This window comes from Heloderma suspectum, chromosome 1 (genome assembly GCF_057233095.1).
Source record: "Heloderma suspectum isolate Gila_16-S chromosome 1, 16-S_ref, whole genome shotgun sequence".
Lineage (NCBI taxonomy): Eukaryota > Metazoa > Chordata > Lepidosauria > Squamata > Helodermatidae > Heloderma > Heloderma suspectum.
Genome location: NC_139458.1, coordinates 378,432,243 through 378,449,722, shown reverse-complemented (window position 1 = coordinate 378,449,722; position 17,480 = coordinate 378,432,243). Strand labels below are relative to the sequence as shown.

Here is a 17,480-nt window from a genome sequence, read left to right as displayed (position 1 = left end):
TCAATATGCCAACAAATTTGGAACACTCAACAGCGGCCACAAGACTGGAAAAGGTCAGTTTACACTCCAGTTCCAAAGAAGGGCAATGCCAAAGAGTGTTCAAACTACCATACAATTGCGCTGATTTCACATGCCAGCAATGTTATGCTCAAAATCCTACAAGCTAGGCTTCAGCAGCATGTGAACCGAGAACTACCGGAAGTACAAGCTGGGTATCAAAGAGGCAGAGGAACTAGAGATCAAATCGCCAACATTCGCTGGATCATGGAGAAAGCAAGAGAATTCCAGAAAAACGTCTACTTCTGCTTCATTGACTACGCTAAAGCCTTTGATTGTGTGGATCACAACAAACTGTGGCAAATTCTGAAAGAGATGGGAGTACCAGACCACCTTACCTGTCTCCTGAAAAACCTGTATGAGGGTCAAGAAACAACAGTAAGAACCAGACATGGAACAACCAATTAGTTCAAAATTGGGAAAGGAGTACGACAAGGCTGTATATTGTCGCCCTGCTCATTTAACTTATATGCAGAGTACATCATGAGAAACGCCAGGTTGGATGAATCACAGGTCAGAATTAAGATTGCCGGGAGAATTATCAACAACCTCCGATACACAGACGATACAACCCTAATGGCAGAAAGCGAAGAGGATCTAAAGGGCCTCGTGTTGAGGGTGAAAGTGGAGACTGCAAAAGCTGGTTTGAAACTCAACATTAAAAAAACTAAGATCATGGCATCTGGCACCATCATTTCCTGGCATACAGAAGGGGAAGAAATGGAAGCAGTGACAGATTTTACTTTCTTGGGCTCCAAGATCACCGCAGATGGTGACTGTAGCCATGAAATTAAAAGATGCTTGCTCCTTGGGAGGAAAGCTATGGCAAACCTAGACAGCACAGTAAAAAGTAGAGACATCACCTTGCCGACAAAGGTCTGTCTAATCAAAGCTATGGTTTTCCCAGTAGTAATGTATGGCTGTGAGAGCTGGACTAAAAGGAAGGCTGAGCACTGAAGAATCGATGCTTTCGAACTGTGGTGCTGGAGAAGACTCTTACGAGTCCCCTGGACTGCAAGGAAGTCAAATCAGTCAATCCTAAAGGAAATCAACCCTGAGTGCTCATTGGAAGGACAGATACTGAAGCTGAAGCTCAAATATTTTGGCCACCTAATGGGAAGAGAAAACTCTCTGGAAAAGACCCTGATGCTGGGAAAGACTGAAGGCAAAAGGAGAAGGGGACGGCAGAGGATGAGATGGCTAGATAGCATCACCGATGCAATGAATATGTATTTGAGCACACTCCGGGAGAGGGCGGAGGACAGGAAGGCCTGGCGTGCTATGGTCCAATGGGTCACAAAGAGTCGGACACTGAACAACAATGAACAAAGCAAGCTTCTCTAATTATAGCACTGTGGAATCACTAAATTATGGATTATCACTGTTTCAGCTTGAGACTTTTTGTGTACAGATTTATAGCCATCTCATAAAATAAAATACAGCAATCTCTGACAAAGCTTATTTAAAACCCGAACAGAATTGAAATAGAAAATATTTTCCTTTTATTCTGGCAGAATGTTTTTTTTAAAACAAAGTTTGTGTTCATGCAAGTTACTATGAGACAGACCACAAAATCTTCTAAAGAAGTTGTTCATCTCTATAGTAAATCCCCACAGAAACTGGGTTAAAACAAAATCCATCAGCTCCTAACATCTTGCATCAACATCTTCTACTACTGTTAATTTTGGATGCCACCATTCTCCTTACTGATCAGGTCCAAACCCAGCTGGAAGACATCGGTTTCAATCTTTCCTGGCTTTGATTTTACTTTTTTTTACTGACATAACATCACAGTAATAAAATATGGCCTTTCCTCTCCATCCACAGAACTAAAGCACTTGCACAAGACCTTCATTAGCTCACACTGAGGCTACTGCAACAAACCTTCTTTCTGATACTGGCAAGTTCTATTTAACCTCACTAATCAGAGTACTGCCACCAAAATAACTTCCCTATTCCATCATTTTAACCATAAACCAACCCAGAAATTTTGAATCTTTACTAAATCTCCTTCTTTGCTTCTGATTTAAAACAAATCTACTTGATTTTACTTCAAAGAGCTGTTACATAGCAATCCCAAGTGTCCTTATGGATATGCGCCAAAATAACGTGTAAACTTGGAGATCCCACCATTTGAGCTTCTACTACATAGCTCAGATTGCCTGATGTTAACTTCATGGTACAAAAAGGAGCAGTTCCTTTATAAGATACATATAAGATAAATATAGGATACATAGGGGTCCCATTCAGTACTAGCTAGGTCCACGGTTGAATAGACAGGCACAGATCAATTCCATGTAACTCAACCAAGCAGGTCAAACCTGGCAAGTCTAGGAAGCAAGGAGAGGTCAAGGACGACCAGGGAGCAAGACTGGAACAAGCAACAGAAGAAAGAGATAACAATGCCTGGTAAGAACAAAAAGACTTCATTTGCTGTTGACAGAGGATGCAGGGAGAAAGAGGAAGGTATAGGTACAGGGTTGGGTAGCAATTAATTATACAGAAGAGTCATTGAACAAGGAGGACAAAGCGAAGATATCTGGGCCCCAAACAGTCAATGACCTACAGTGGAAGGCGAATTCTCAAGGAGCAAAGTGTCTGCCTATACCCTAGAAAGAGACATCCTGATTCACATGACATCCCACGGTGCGTTGTCAGCCTTGTTTGTTTCAGAGTGGCTTGTCATGACGTCCAAACCCAGCATGGAGATTTCAGTGTGGTTGTTAACTATGCACAAGCCACCCTGAGAACCCATGGCTTGTTGTGGATGGTGGCTCGTTTTCAGAGTGGCTTGTCATGATGCGTGAACTTGGCATTGCTTGTGCCAAGGGGCTATAGAGTCACTTGGCAAGAGCAGCAGAAGACCTGACCACACCACATGCTGCCTCGCAATCTTGCTAGCCGTATGTCAGGCTGGCAACACCTGTGTCCCTGATTCCAGTTCACGCTTGTGATCGCTGCTCACTCTGCGGGAACTGGAGAATTGTGCAAATCGAGCAGTAAATGTGTACCTGCGCACATTAGTTAATTGTGCATGAGCCCAAAAATTAGAAAACAAAGAAAAAATAACAAATTCCCCCCAAATTCACATTTTCATGCTTTAGCCGGGGGGGGGGGGGTATTTTGGGTCTGTGCTTTTCCTTTTGTTTCTTTTTAAATTTTTATAACTGTCATGGTTGATCCCTGCTCCATTTGCACAATTGTGTTCTTCCTGCAGAGTGAGCAGTGATCACGAATGCAAACTGAAATCGAGCATGGAAGTAAAAAATGCAGATTAGTAGAACAAATTTCTATGTACATCCCTAGTTTTACTGTTTTTGCACATCATGATCAGACTGGGGGGAGGTGGTGCCCAATCATCTTACAGCAGTATCTTGGGTTAGCGATTGATTAAACAAGCCACTTTGCTTTCAGGGTGGCTTACCGTGATGTGCAAACCAGCCAACTGAGCCAGTCTGCACAATACAAGGGTGGATAATAAGCCATGGTGGCTTGCTAACGAACCCCGCACAAGCTGGCTGATTTCCCTAATTACCCTCGCTGGGGGCAGGTTGTCATGATGTCCAAACCTGGCGAGGGTGGGTGGCTCAGGCCGTTAACAAACCACCCACAACCCACGGTCTGTTATAAAGTTGATGGGCAGTTTGTTACCCACCCCAATCACCCACCCTTGCCAGTTTCAGACATGACAACAACCCACATACAGCAAGGATAATTAAGTAAATCAGTTGGCATGTGTGGGGGTGGTTAACAAGTCATCATGGCTTATTAAACACCCTTGTGTCATGCAAACCCAGTCAGAGACAGAAGACTGGAAATCTGACAATAATACAAACCTTTACTATGTCTGGAGCTCTCTCTCACTCATGAATACCCAACTGAGGGCCAAACTAGACATGATGAATGTGCATGTTTTAAAAAATACCAATAGCATGAGGGAGAGGGAATGATTACAGGATCACAGCAGGCATGGATGGAAAATTTTACCCTTTCTTCCCGTGCAGCAGTCCAGAAGAAGCTCTTTCTTCCGAATATTTCACTGGGAGGAAATCCCCCATTTAGCACCAGAAGCCATTTGCAGCACAAAAAAATGTGTATGTTAAATGCAAAAGGTCAATTTGGTCCTGAATTTCAATGGCCTACTAACCAACATGAACCAGATCCAAGCTTCAGAGGTCTGAAACCTTGGAAAGCCACTGCCAGTTAGTGATGACAATACCGGGGTAGATGGACCAATGGTCAGACTGTATAAGGTAGCTTCCTATGTTTTAAGTTATGTGGAAACACTGTTAAGTGGTGGTTTTTCAGGTATCTTTATTAGGCTCTAAGCTGCCACTGAATAAATCAGCTTCAGAGTGTGCAGAGTTGTAAAGTGTTAACTTAGTTTATGATGTTCTTGGGAAGGTGTACATAAGTGACCATTTGACATCAACACACTAAACAATGTAGAGTAGAGCAGGTGCTACCTGCCCTTTAAAAATAAGTTGTACAATTCTTGCTCCTTTCATTTCTGGCATGAATTCAGAGGTTACTTCTATGATGACAATTATATTAAGATCAATACTCTTGAAGTTGGAAAACTCAGGGCTTGTTTAAACAACTGTGGATGTTTTTACCCTGCTCCTAGTTCCACATCACTTTATTTACTGAACAATAAAGATATATGCTTGAAAAACACAAACACTGTGAACCCTTTATTATTGTAATTTCATTGAATGAACCCTAATGTGGCATATATGCTCTCCATTTCCTCTGTGGTTGCTCGGATAATGAATGGTACGATGTTCTGTTCCACAATATAATGTTTTAGAAGGAAGCACCTATGTCACTCAGTCTAGAGAGGACACACAGTCAAACAGAACCCAATAACTTGAAAAACAGAATTGCAAGTAATTGTAAATTTCGCCAAAGATGTAAATCTTTCATTTAATGAGTTATGCCATTAATTTTACTTATTACCAAAGCATAAATATCAAATCAATTGTGTCGTTCAGCGGGTAGGCAGCTTTGAGGGGACTCTAACGGCCTCTAACCCCAGAGAAAGTGCAGACCCAATAAATGAGAGAGAAGCAAAATCACAAAAATGGGAGCAAAGAACTTAGTAAAAGAATGACTCCCTAAGCCAACTATATCCCATTCCCAATGTAAAAGTTCGTTGTATTGGACTCTCCCTGTCCAGCTATCTTGTGTCCCCAAGACCATGACATCTGATATTATAAGGCACTTGGTAGGTGCTCTCTGATGCATATCTCATCATATGAACAGATGAAGCTACCTTATACAGAGTTAGGGTATTTGTCAAATCTAGTCCAGTACTGTCTGTCCTAAAGTAAAAAGGTAAAGGTGTCCCCAACCAGTCATGTCCAACTCTATGGGGTGGTGCTCATCTCCATTTCTAAGCCGAAGAGCCAGCGCTGTCCGAAGACGCTTCCGTGGTCATGTGGCCGGCATGACCGAACACCGAGGTACACAGAATGCTATTACCTTTTCCGCCGGAGCGGTACCTATTAATCTTCTTGCAATGTCTTGCTTTTGAACTGCTAGGTTGGCAGGGGCTGGGACTGAAGATGGGCGCTCACTCCATCACGTCTCTAACTGCTGTCCTGCTGACCTTCTGGTCTGCAGTTCAGCGTCTTACCCACTAAGCCACCGCAGCCCCTGTCTACCCTAACAAGCAGTCATTCTGCAAGGTTTCGGGTAAAGGTCCTTCCTAGCCCTGCTTCTGAGAACACTTTTCAACTGGAGAAACTGGGAATTGAATCTGCATACAAAGCATGTGCTTTTCTGCAGAGCCATGACACTTCTTCCCAATGGTGCATATGTTGGTGTTTCCACCATGCACATGACAGGTGTACATCAACAGACATTATAAGTCAGCAGATCTATACTCATCACTTTGTACATTAACAGCAGGTAAAAACAGGAATCCATGGTCACCTCCTGGTCAAGCATCTAAAAGGCATGAAGGGCCAATCTGCAAATTATCCCATGATTTCTAACAAAACTGTGCCTTGGAATTCTTAAAGGAACAAGACTGTTCCCACCATTATGTCTTTATTTTAATACTCTGTTGTTGGTCTTTCTACCTTTCTTATAGATTTTGCCTTAAGACTGACTGCATCCACAGTGGATGTAGAGCCTCCTTGTTGCTTTGCTGTTGTGCTGCTTTACACCAACCTCTCTCAATCTCTCTGTGCGCACATGCCATTTGCAAATGAACATCTCTGCTCCATTTAGGTACTGTAAATGATAGCTTGACTTTGCAATTTAGTTAGGCCTGAGGTGATTCAAATCAGAATGTCCAAACCAGAGATCAAAGGAAGAAGATTCGCAACCTAGTCATGTATTTACAAACCACAGCTGTATCTTGTGTGCTAAGCTTACTCTAGAAGCTTCTTTGCCCAAACTTACCAGCTGCAAGCAATAAACCCATCCCACAATGCTGGCAAATTCCTCTAGACCATAACACTTCCCACAGAACATGCCAATTAAAAGACAAAATAAGAGAGAAAATGTGGAGGAAAGAGGGAAAAAAAATATAAAATAACGCAGATACCATAGTAATTAGGTGAAAAAGACAGAACTACCAAGCAGTCAAGGAGCACTGAAGACTAAAAGAAACTAAGTCAGTGAATACAGTAACTAATGCATGAGTTCACACACCAAGGTCTTAAAGAGTGATCTCATATAATACACTTTCCTCTTAGAACTCCGAGGAAGGAAGCAATGTTCCACCCACCAGGAGTTCCTGCACTTCCCCAACAATGTCCTCCAGATGTGCTGGACTGCAACTCCCATCATTCCTAGCTGGGAATGATGGGAGTTGCATCTGGAGGGGACCAGGATGGGGAAGGATGCTTTACACCCTTTTCCTGTGCTCCCAGTGAACAGGGAGAGTATCTGCTGCTTTCTCGTTGCCACAAAGAGGAGTCACTCCTTAAGAGAAAGAAGGCATTATTGCCAGAGGGATTGGATTATTTTCTACCTCCCAGCTGCTAGGAAAGTCTCCCAACATTTCATGGAATGGCTTAACCTTTTCACCCACTACCATCAACTCCTTCTCTCAGCAGTCATATGTATCTCATACGCATCATATACAGCTTGATTGAAGGAGAAGCCCATCAGCATGGCAAGCTGCATGTCTTCACAGGATGAGCACCAGTCTCTCGTAAACAGTTCCACTTGTGGAGAAGCTAAACAGAATCCCCACAAGCTACTCTGTTCCTTTGGACATTGACAGAGATCAGATACTTTCATCTTCACGGCCATTTGCTCACAATTGTCAGTGTGGCTGTGCTTACTTCTTGAAGGCAGCTTTAATATAATTTCTGATGTTAAATATTCTATGCATACTCAATTCATTCCCCAAACCAAGCTTGCCATGAGACTCCTGGAAAATCACAATGGTGAACTGTTTTCTGCAGAGAGAAAGCGTGTGTGTGTATGAGAGATCAAGAATGTGTAAAGGAAACATACCTGTCAAATCAATCTGTAACTTGGTTATGTCTTTAGCTGCAAGGAAGTGTTCTTTGGCTTTTTTATATTCATAGTAATTCAAAAATATGTAAGCACACTCTAGATGGAATTGAACAGCGAGATGCCAACATTCATCATCAGTGAACAAAGCCTCAATTTCAAACACTGCAAAACAAAAACGAGTAGAAGAGATTAAGTAACCGAGTGAGGAGGTAACATAACGAGAAGCAGAGAAACACACATTGGGTTGTGTTCTGAGTGGCAAATCCAACATCAAATCTAAAGTGGCTCCATTATCCTCAGGTTTTTATGTACACTTTTTAGAGAATCTGTTTATATAGTAAGCAACTTTTTTTAGAAGAACTGAAAATATTTTGGAAAAACTTCCTCCTGGGAATACAGCATACAGATATCTTAAAGCAGGAAAAATAAGTTGCTTTAATCAAACAAAATACACAGGGAAGAATCCAGTGGGGCTGTTCACATGACACCACTGCCCATGATGAGGCTGCGATGCATGCAAGGTGCGTGCAGCCTCCATTTTGAATATGCAATTCCTGTTTGGGGGTTGTCATGCTGTGCAAACTCAACAAGCATGGGTTATGCCTGGATAAAACAACCCTCACACAACCCATGACCTGTTTTAGGTTGTTTAACCCTCACATAACTCACGCTTGCCAGGTTCACATGACACAACAACCCCTGAGCGAGAGCTGGATATGCGATCTGGCACCCATGGGCGCCACAGCTCACTGTGAATTAAATAACCACTGACAAGCCACAGCATGTGGTCCAAACATGGTCAATGTCATGCAAGCAGATTTCTGCTCTCATGACACAATTTTGTACTCCTCTCCTCTGCCCCTGCAGCTTCCTGAAAATCCACTCCGGGGGGTCCCCCAAACCTTCAGAGCAAGTTTTAAAGGTGCAGGGAGCTGGGGAATCACCTTCCTCCTGGTTTCACTGATGGAAGTAGTTCCATCAGTGGAAGAACTTAATTGGATTTCTCCCACATACCTACCCTTTTTTCCCAGGTGTCCCCACCATCAGAGATAAGGCAGTTGGTAATCAAGGAAACAACTTTTTCGGAACACCCTCCCAAAGAACTATGTTGGGCACCTAATAAAGTAGTAGATAATAATCTTTTAAATGTCAGGTTATGTTTTTATTCTCTCTCAAGGCATTTTAATTACTTCGAGTTCTGTTAAGCACTAGCAGTCTTAACTAGCATTCCACTCTGTTTTGATCTGTTTCAGGGTTCCCACCTGCTGATGGAATGGTCCTCAAAATCTGTTCCAGGGCATTGGAGAACTCTCCATAGCAGATTGGGGTGTCTGAGGTGGGGGATCCACTCGTGTAATGCTGGTTTTCACCTTTAATAATTTACTGTTTACACTGCTCTACTACTGTAGTTCTTATGCTTTAGATTGATCTGTAAGCCACCATGGGATAATAAAGTATTATGAAGATGGTATACAGACATCCTAAATAAATCAATAAAGAAAAAGAGAAGGAAAGACAGCAGAGAAAAGTTTGCCTTCTGTTTCCAAATTTGAGAGCCAAACTACAATTAAGTTGTTGTTGTTTTTGCAGCCTCCTTATAAACTGTTACCTGGCTATCAGAGGTCACGTACAGACAACATTCCCTGATTGTTTGGCCATGGTAATGAGTCTGCTAACTAGAATTGGAGAATTGGGTTTGAAGTTGGATTTCTGACAGATTTAAAGCCATAGCATTTCATTTGATAGCAAATGAATAGCATTTCATATTGGAGCTGTTACTTTATTGCATTTTAATTTACATAAGCAGCTCTGAGAAGAAGAGTATATATAAAATAACAGTATTAGTAATAATACATAATAGCTAAGGTTGAACTGGGGTGGGGGAGATTTGTAAGGAAGGATCACCTGAGTCCACGGGACATTACCAATCTCAACCTTAATCATAGAATAGTAGGGTTGTAAGGGGCCTACAAGGCCATCGAGTCCAAACCCCTGCACAATGCAGGAATCCAAGTCAGAGCATCAAAATGACTGGGAAACATTATGCCTGCACCAGGCCAAACAGTGCCAGTCTTGAAAAGCAAGTATTTTAATACATCACCTTCCTTTATACTAGATTCCTTCTTCAGAGTCTACATGTAAACAATTACACTGATAACAGGATTTTAGGAATTGGGTAGCACCTAGGAGGCTAATTCTTAAAAGTATTATGCATCCAGTCAAGACCCCTGTTGTAAAGTTCGTGTTTCTAAAAAAACAAACAAACCTGGCTCGTTTTTAGTGTAGTTCTTTCAATAAGTTTCAAAACAATTTACAAGAGTGGTTTAATCACATGCATATATATGTCCAGAAAAAAATGCCTTCCCAGAACAAAAGCAGTTCGCTTTTGAAAGGTTTAAACTCTCACAAGCATCTGCTCAAGGTCGCAGACAAGATAAAGAATATAATCCTACTACAATCACAGAATAATAAGTATGCAATGATGGTCTACCTTTATACCTTTTTCAAATACAAAGGGGAGTTGGATATTTATATATTTGGCATCAAAAGCTGGATGCGTATGTATAAAAAAATTACTGCTCTGTACTTATGCATTGGATGATAGATCTACTTAAGATTTCTATTTAAGAAACTGGCTGAGTTCCATGGTACATTTTAAAAATGAAAGTTACAAGATACTAGTAATAGCTGAATGATGTAATCTCTATAAAAAGATGCTTAGCATACCTGCCAAGTATAATTAATTTTAACATAACTGCTTTCAAGTATGAGAAATCTTGGTATCAAACCAAACCGTGTCGTCATGTGAAGCTAATTAATCTTATCTTCTAACTTGTCTTCACAATCAGCATTAACCACATCCTATTGTAGAACAGAAGTTCCTGTTAAAGTCCCAAATTGTGAAGCAGTACCCTTTCCTGCCCAACTAATATCAGCAATTGAGATCACATTGCTTGGCTGTTATCCACAAAGCAAAGACAGACATATTAAACAGAAAAGTCATCTTGTTTATTATACCAAAGCACGAAAAAAGTTACAAAGCTCAGAACATTTCTAGAAATTCTTTTCAGCTACTTGAATTAGTAGCTGTTAAATTACTAGATGGTACAGTTTTCACATTTTCCCAGTTGTTAACATTGCTTTAAGTCAACTCATATTGGTAACACTGAGATGCTAGAGCTGGCAGCTATTTGAATGAAATTACCTTTTAAGAAGGACAAATAAATAGTGGTCACTTCCTGCTGAAGATAAAGTTAGCAAGTTTTTAAATTTCACAAGACACAATATATATATTCCCAGCCACACAGTGAGGTCACACAGAAGTACTTAGAGGCTGCCTGAGAATTGCAGAATCCTCTCCATTTGGAGAATCACTGAAGTCCAATCTTAAAAACACCATTACTTTTTCTGGTTTGTATTGACTGGGGATAAGCCAGGATGGGTTCACTTCAGATTGTTACATAGGGTTGCATCCAATGTTAGTCCTACTTTGAGGAGACCCATTGTAATGAATGGGACTTAAGTTAGTTATGACTAAATTGGTCTGTCTCTAATCACAGTGATAATCACTGTGCACTGTTATATGCAATCGGTTACTTGGATGGACACTTAATTGCTCAATCTTAACTTTAAAGACTTATCTTCCTATTCTCCCAAATTAAGATATTATAATGACCTTCCTCACATCGTTGCTATAACAATGAAAGAGAAGATTATTTCATGTTGCTTACTGAAAGCACCTTACCGATTAATGTAATACATTGTTGCTTAGTACATTAATTGTATAATTTAAAAGAGGTTGCTTCAAATGCAATTTTAACTGAATACCAAAACCACACACATCCCAGCAACATTTGTTTTGACATTTTAAAAATGCCATTTTTCTATATAGAAAGCAAAACGAACAAGCTCTATATATCTCTGGTTAGAAAGAAATCCGGTTATTTCAGAGTTGTTCAAAAATGTGTTCCCTAATTCAGATGTGGGCGTTATTTATTAAACTAACAGTTATGAGGTGATCTAAGGGCTTAATTTCACATTATTTCATCTTTTTAAGATGTAAAAATCAGACAAGTGCAGCCATCTCCCCCCAGCCCCAAACAATGTCCCTAGAAGCAAAGCTCGGGGATCACATAGCAGCATTTGCAGGGACATTTCTCCCAGCCTCAATTAGAAAGCACAGGGTAGGAGGAGCCCATTTGCCTTCAGAGTTCTGTAAGATTAGAGAAAAGTCCTAAAAACAATTCATAGAGGACTGTTTATGAAGTCGCTTTCTGGTTTAAGCAAACACCCAAATAATCCTCACTGTAGGCCAATAATGATAACGGAGGGGAGGATAATGTAAGCCGCCTTGGGTTCCTTGCAAGAAGAAAAAAGGCGGGATATAAATGCAATAACTAAATAAATATAACATTTGATTACCCACTTATATCCAATGTCAATTTTAAATATACCTTGTTGTATACAGGCCTGTGCAACAATGAACAGTTCAGGTGATCTTTCTTCTAACAACTGTTGATGAATGTTCACACATCGCAAAGTCCACCAGGGCAATGTCTAAAAGTGAGAATGAAACTTTTTTGACGCTTTAAATCCACTTGTTTTCAAATAGTCTTGTTTCTATTTGATTGTAACACATTCACACAGTAGATATAACTCCTCATACCAAACAAGAACCTTCTTAACAATGAGACTATTTGACCAAGAGCATAACCTTACAGAGATTACAGAACCTACAGATACCTAGACTGGGAACTGTACAAGAAGAGTGGAAGGGCTATGGTAGATCATATATGCATGCAAAAGATGGTAGATCATATGTGCATGCAAAAGATCCCAGTTTCAATCCCTGGCGTTTCCAGGTAGGGCTGGGAAAACACTCCTGTCTGAAACCCTGGAAAGCCAGGCAGTGCAGACAAAACTGAGTTTCCTATGAAAGCCTAGTCCAAGAATAATGGAAACAGTAGGTAAAAGAATCACATTAGCAAGGGTATGTCTACTAGATGAGAACTGATGGCCTGGAGAAAGGACTGTGGACATGTATAACCCTCAGAATATTTGCAAATCTATCAGATTACAAGGGAAAGGCATTGAATGCAGCAAATGACCAGGGGAGAAACAGGTCTCAGAAGTGCCCAAATGTATTAAGGCCCAATGCATTTTGGAAAACAAGTTTCCTTCCTCAGGGGCATTGAGTAACCTGCAAAATTAAACTCCTTAGCTCTAGCATTGATTCTGTAATAAAAGACCTAAGGAGTTTAATTTCGTAGGTTGCCGAATACTCCCAAGGAAGGGAACTTGTTTTCCTAAACCTGCCAAACCTTAATAAATACAGACACGCCTGAGAACTGTTTCTCCCCTGGTCATTTGTTGTAAATCTACTTGGTGCCACTGAAATAAGATGTCAGAGCTTCTTACAAAGTACCAGAACACCATTTTAAGCACCTAATAGGTAATATAGGTACCTGATGGCTTTATAAGTTAAGCCCCAACTTTGCTGCTTCTGCTTAGTGTAAAGCAATTGTGTTATTGCATTAATGTAGTACGCATCAAACTGTGCTAAGAGACTCCATCATTTGAGGGTAAAAATATCTCAAGGATCAGTTGCATGCAGTTTGTTAAAACTGTTCTAGAAACACCTGTCAAGATGGATATTGTATTGTCTCACATAGGACACAATGAAATATGACTTACGCTATCAAACCAAATAAAATAAAGTACACATACAGGAGATCTTGATAGAGAGGTCAACTCTTACATTTTGACACTTTGTTTAGCCACCCACAAAGCTTTATAAGATGTTAGACACGCATGCTATTTACCACCATGCAGTTGATGACAATCTTCATGGGTTCAAAGGCAAAATTTTGTCACAAAAAGCTCACAGTACAAAAGACAGTCTTGAGGAAGAAACATTTACACATCAACCCTGATAAAAATATACTATTTTTTTTTAGTGGTTCAAAAGACATCTCTTTTGAACATTCCCAAGTATTTAGTTTTTCACATGTCAAGTGTTACTTATATGAACAAAATAAAAAACAAGCTATTAGACAGCAGATTCTTTTGACCAAATCTGAATACAGTAATAGAAATGCTACCATAGAAGAGGTGGAACTGTAAATGCATTTATAAGCAGAATTATCTCATTTATCCTATTTGCTGTGACTGTTTAGAGGCCCAAGACAAGAGATGAATGTGGAATAACACTGTGTTAGCAGTCAACGGAAAAGGCAGTTTCAGTATTGTGCACCAGGGCTTGAACCAGGGTCCTTCACAGTACTTGGCCGCAAACCACAAAGCTAGCAGCTAAGCACAGGAGTGGTAGATGGACAGAGCCCTCTTCAGGAACTAAAGAAAAGCACAGACCAAATAATCTCCAAGCTGATTGGCCACAGAGTAGAAATACTGCAGGCTGGCCAGTTAGCCATTGCCTACATAAAATGTCATAGCTTCCTGGGACATAGGCAACTCACAGGATTTGAGTAGACATGAGGAACAGTGGCATGCAAGTCCATAGGAAGCCAGGCCCTACCAAAGCCCAGGAGCAAACTGATGAAGTACCAAGTCACACCTGAGAAAACATACCAATAGTCAGAGGGGAGCAATAAGGTAAGATATACACCAGCTGCCGCAGGAAGAACTAGTAAAGAAGCCTGTTAGTTGAGCAGGACCTGAGCATTTCTTTGCATTCCTGCTCTCTTCTGCCCTTCTGGCACCTTCTCGGTACCCTGATCCTAGACTTCCCACTCTATTGCTACAGTGTGGCTTCCAACCACGCAGTCTGAGTCCTGTGGACCTACATGCTACAGAGTCTTGCATCCAATCACTTTCTTGGAACTGTTCAGATTTTAGCAATCCTGTGCTCATCTTATGAAAATAAAGAGACTGGCAAAAAGAGAAAGGGTGACTGAAGAAACACACACAGTGCAAATAACAAAATGAATATCTGAACCAACTGAAAACCGGAAACAAACAATTATTTCATCATGTTTTTCTTTACCTGAATAGCTTCTAGCTTATGTCTCGAATTAACAAGCACTGCTCGAGCTAGCATCAGCAAGAAAGAATGGGAAGTCAGGCTGTAGACTGATTCACCATCTAGAACCAGCGTGGTCAGGACAGCTGTAGACAATGCAGTGGGCTGGAAAGAGCCAGCAAGAAACTCATTTTAGGCAGCTTCAACATTATTTTACAAGACTTAACAAAACGTGCATGCTCAACACGCTAGTTTACATTAATGTTATTCCCATTCTCCTCCTCTCAAGATAGTTATTACACCTGATATAATGATTATTCAGCACCATCAGTGTATAACGGCACAATCCTACGGGGATAGTTGGCTGCCTCCGAACTCGGGAGGCGACTATCCACTGCAGGCTGGGTGGAGCATGGAAGGGATCTTCTCCTCTGCACTCTGGCCACCCTGCATTTGTGGCTTAGACAGCCAATTTCGGCTGTCAAGCCAGGGCACCTCAAAGTGGAGGGGGAGAGGCCAGACAGCACATAGGAAGCGTCATAATGGTGCTTCTGCCATCCCCTCCCCTCCCCCAGGAACGCCCCCTTTTCCCCCCACTTGGTGCTGTTCTTACGAGCACGGAGCCAGGGACAAACTGCATCAGCTACAAGGAGGAGGGGGAGGGGAGGTGGTTCTCTGGGAACCAACCTCAGATCTCTGGCTCCGAGCTCAGTTCTCATAAAACAAAAAATCCTATGGCCATCTAGCCTCTGTCTAGCAGCCACAGGATTGTGCCCTAAGGTGCTTTAAATAATAAATTAATATTTTTAGGAAGAGAATGGTGGATCTCATTCTCTTCCTAAGGTGATCACCAAAAGGTGAATAAAACATATAGTTCTTAACGTTTCAATGTAAACAGCATAGAAATACAAATTCTGCTTTCATTATTACATGTAATGGCAATCAAAGAGAATCCAGAGAGAAAAAAGGAACAAGGAATTTGATTTAAAAACAGAGAGGGGGAGGGGGGGGGAGAGAGATGGACTGAATAGCACCCATAATCAAATGATTCTATACGTGGCAACAATTTTTACAGAATAAAGAAACTCAAAACACAGGTAATTTTCAGCATTTATCTGAAACACCAGCAAAATCTTCAACAGTATTTTTATTTATAAAAGCATGTTTATACCACTTTTGGTAAATAAACAAACAAACTAGGATTAAAACCACAAACTGAAAAGGAGGTGAGTTAAAAACCTTCAATCATATATTAAAAATCATTAAAAGCCAAAAAGGGTAGGAACGTTTTCACTGCATGCATAAACACCAGCAGGGAAATAGTTAGAGAAATGAAAGTCACCTGTAGCATTTTTTCACCTAGCAGGATAACCTCAGCATTCTATATATCAGAGGTGTCCAATGCAGTACCCATGGGCACCACAGAGACCCTGCCAAGCTATTTTTCCCCTGTGCAAGTGAATGGCGGGGGGGGGGGGGAATCCTCCTTGCCAAGAAATGGCTGGTGGGGGGGGCAAAGTCCACCCCCATAAAGGACCCTTGGCAAGGGATGAGATTTGCCCCCCTCCCCAGCTATTTTTCAGCAGGGGGATTTTTTGCTCTCTATATAAGCCTATGGAACCATTACTTATAGGCTTGTATAAAGAGTGAAAAAAGCCTCCCTACTGAATAACAGCTGGAGGGGGGATGAAGTCCAGCCCCCTACCAAAGACCCTTGAGCCAACAGGGTCCTTGGCATGGAGTGGACGTTACCCCCGCAGCCAAGTTTCACCAGGGGGGAAATTGCTCCATTCAGTTGTATGGGGATGGGTAGAGTAGGAGAGAGAGGAGAGGAGACAGAACGCGAAGAGAGAAAGAGGAGAGAGAGGATAAAGAAAGCCCAGAGAAAGGGGTGGGTGGGAAGCAGGAACAGAAAGATAAAGAAAAAAAGAAGAGTCAAAAAGAGAGAGAGAGAGAAACAATAGCCAGACAGACAGGAGAAAGGAAGGGGGAAAAAGAAAAAAGGAACGGGGTGGGGGGGGGGAGAAAGAGACAGAGAGAACCAGAGAAAGAAAGGAGCCAGAGGCTGAAGGAAAGAGGTGTCAGAGAGAGAGAGAGAGAGAGAGGAGCCAGAGACAGAAGAAAGGAAGGAAAAAAAGAAAGAGGAGCCAGAAAGAGAGAAAGAGCAAGTAAGATAAAAAGAGGAGCCAGAGAGAGAAAAGAGCCAGAGAAAGAAGGGGGAGAGATAAAGAAAGAAGAGCTTGGGAGAGAAAGAGAAGAGAGAAAAGAACCAAAGAAAGAAGTCAGAGTGGGTAACACACACACAGGGTGCACAGTCATTAACACCAACACAGATCAGGGGCACTTCTAACATTTTTGTGATTGGCCAAACCCCCGCCCACACGCACACAGCTGTCAATTTGTGGTGGTGCCCAGGGCACTTTTTCAAAATCCCAAATGCCAAAAAGCTTGCAGACCCCTGCTATGTATGGACTGACAAAACAGCTGACTAGATTGGACAATATTTATAAGGGAAAATGCTTATAACTGTTTCAGAACCTTTGTTCTCTAGAATTAGGGGGGGGCATTTTTCAAACTGTCATTGTACGTTAGGGAGGGGGAAGTACCTCACTGTACTGTTGTAGCAATTCTGATGGCAGAAAGTCCTGCGGTTGTAAGTCAACAGGAGGCCCAGTCCAGTTGCTCTGAACAAACAACTGCAAGCTCCCCACACCAAGTAGAAACACCACACTTTGTCTGCAAGACACAACAACAAGTAATTCTTGTCTTGTTTAACTGATGATGTGTAAGCCACTCTTGGAGACGTTTTGGATGAGGAGTGGCATGAAAATACTTCAAATACATAAATCTATTTTTATTGACACTGTTGTGCAGGTACAAATGAATACTAGACAGAAATCCACATGATCTTCTAAAATTGACCTACTCCTTCTATAGAGATGGAAGGTCCAAATGATTGAGCAGA

The 17,480-nt window shown here is 41.4% G+C and overlaps 1 protein-coding gene across 9 annotated transcripts in view; it reads right to left on the bottom strand.

Annotated features, from left to right (window-relative positions):
* The window catches only part of TTC27 (tetratricopeptide repeat domain 27), a 150,909-nt gene that overhangs the window by 125,421 nt on the left and 8,008 nt on the right, over window positions 1–17,480 (bottom strand). For all 9 annotated transcript variants that reach the window (XR_014786841.1, XR_014786842.1, XM_084828391.1 and 6 more), the window contains exons 3-6: window positions 17,122–17,251; window positions 14,540–14,680; window positions 11,991–12,093; window positions 7,534–7,698 (exon numbers count right to left, since the gene is read on the bottom strand). Coding sequence is in view for 7 of the 9 variants with exons in the window: in XM_084828391.1 (XP_084684517.1) it covers window positions 7,534–7,698; window positions 11,991–12,093; window positions 14,540–14,680; window positions 17,122–17,251 (539 nt within the window). In the remaining 2 variants the exon portion in view is untranslated. The remainder of the gene's footprint in view (window positions 1–7,533; window positions 7,699–11,990; window positions 12,094–14,539; window positions 14,681–17,121; window positions 17,252–17,480) is intronic.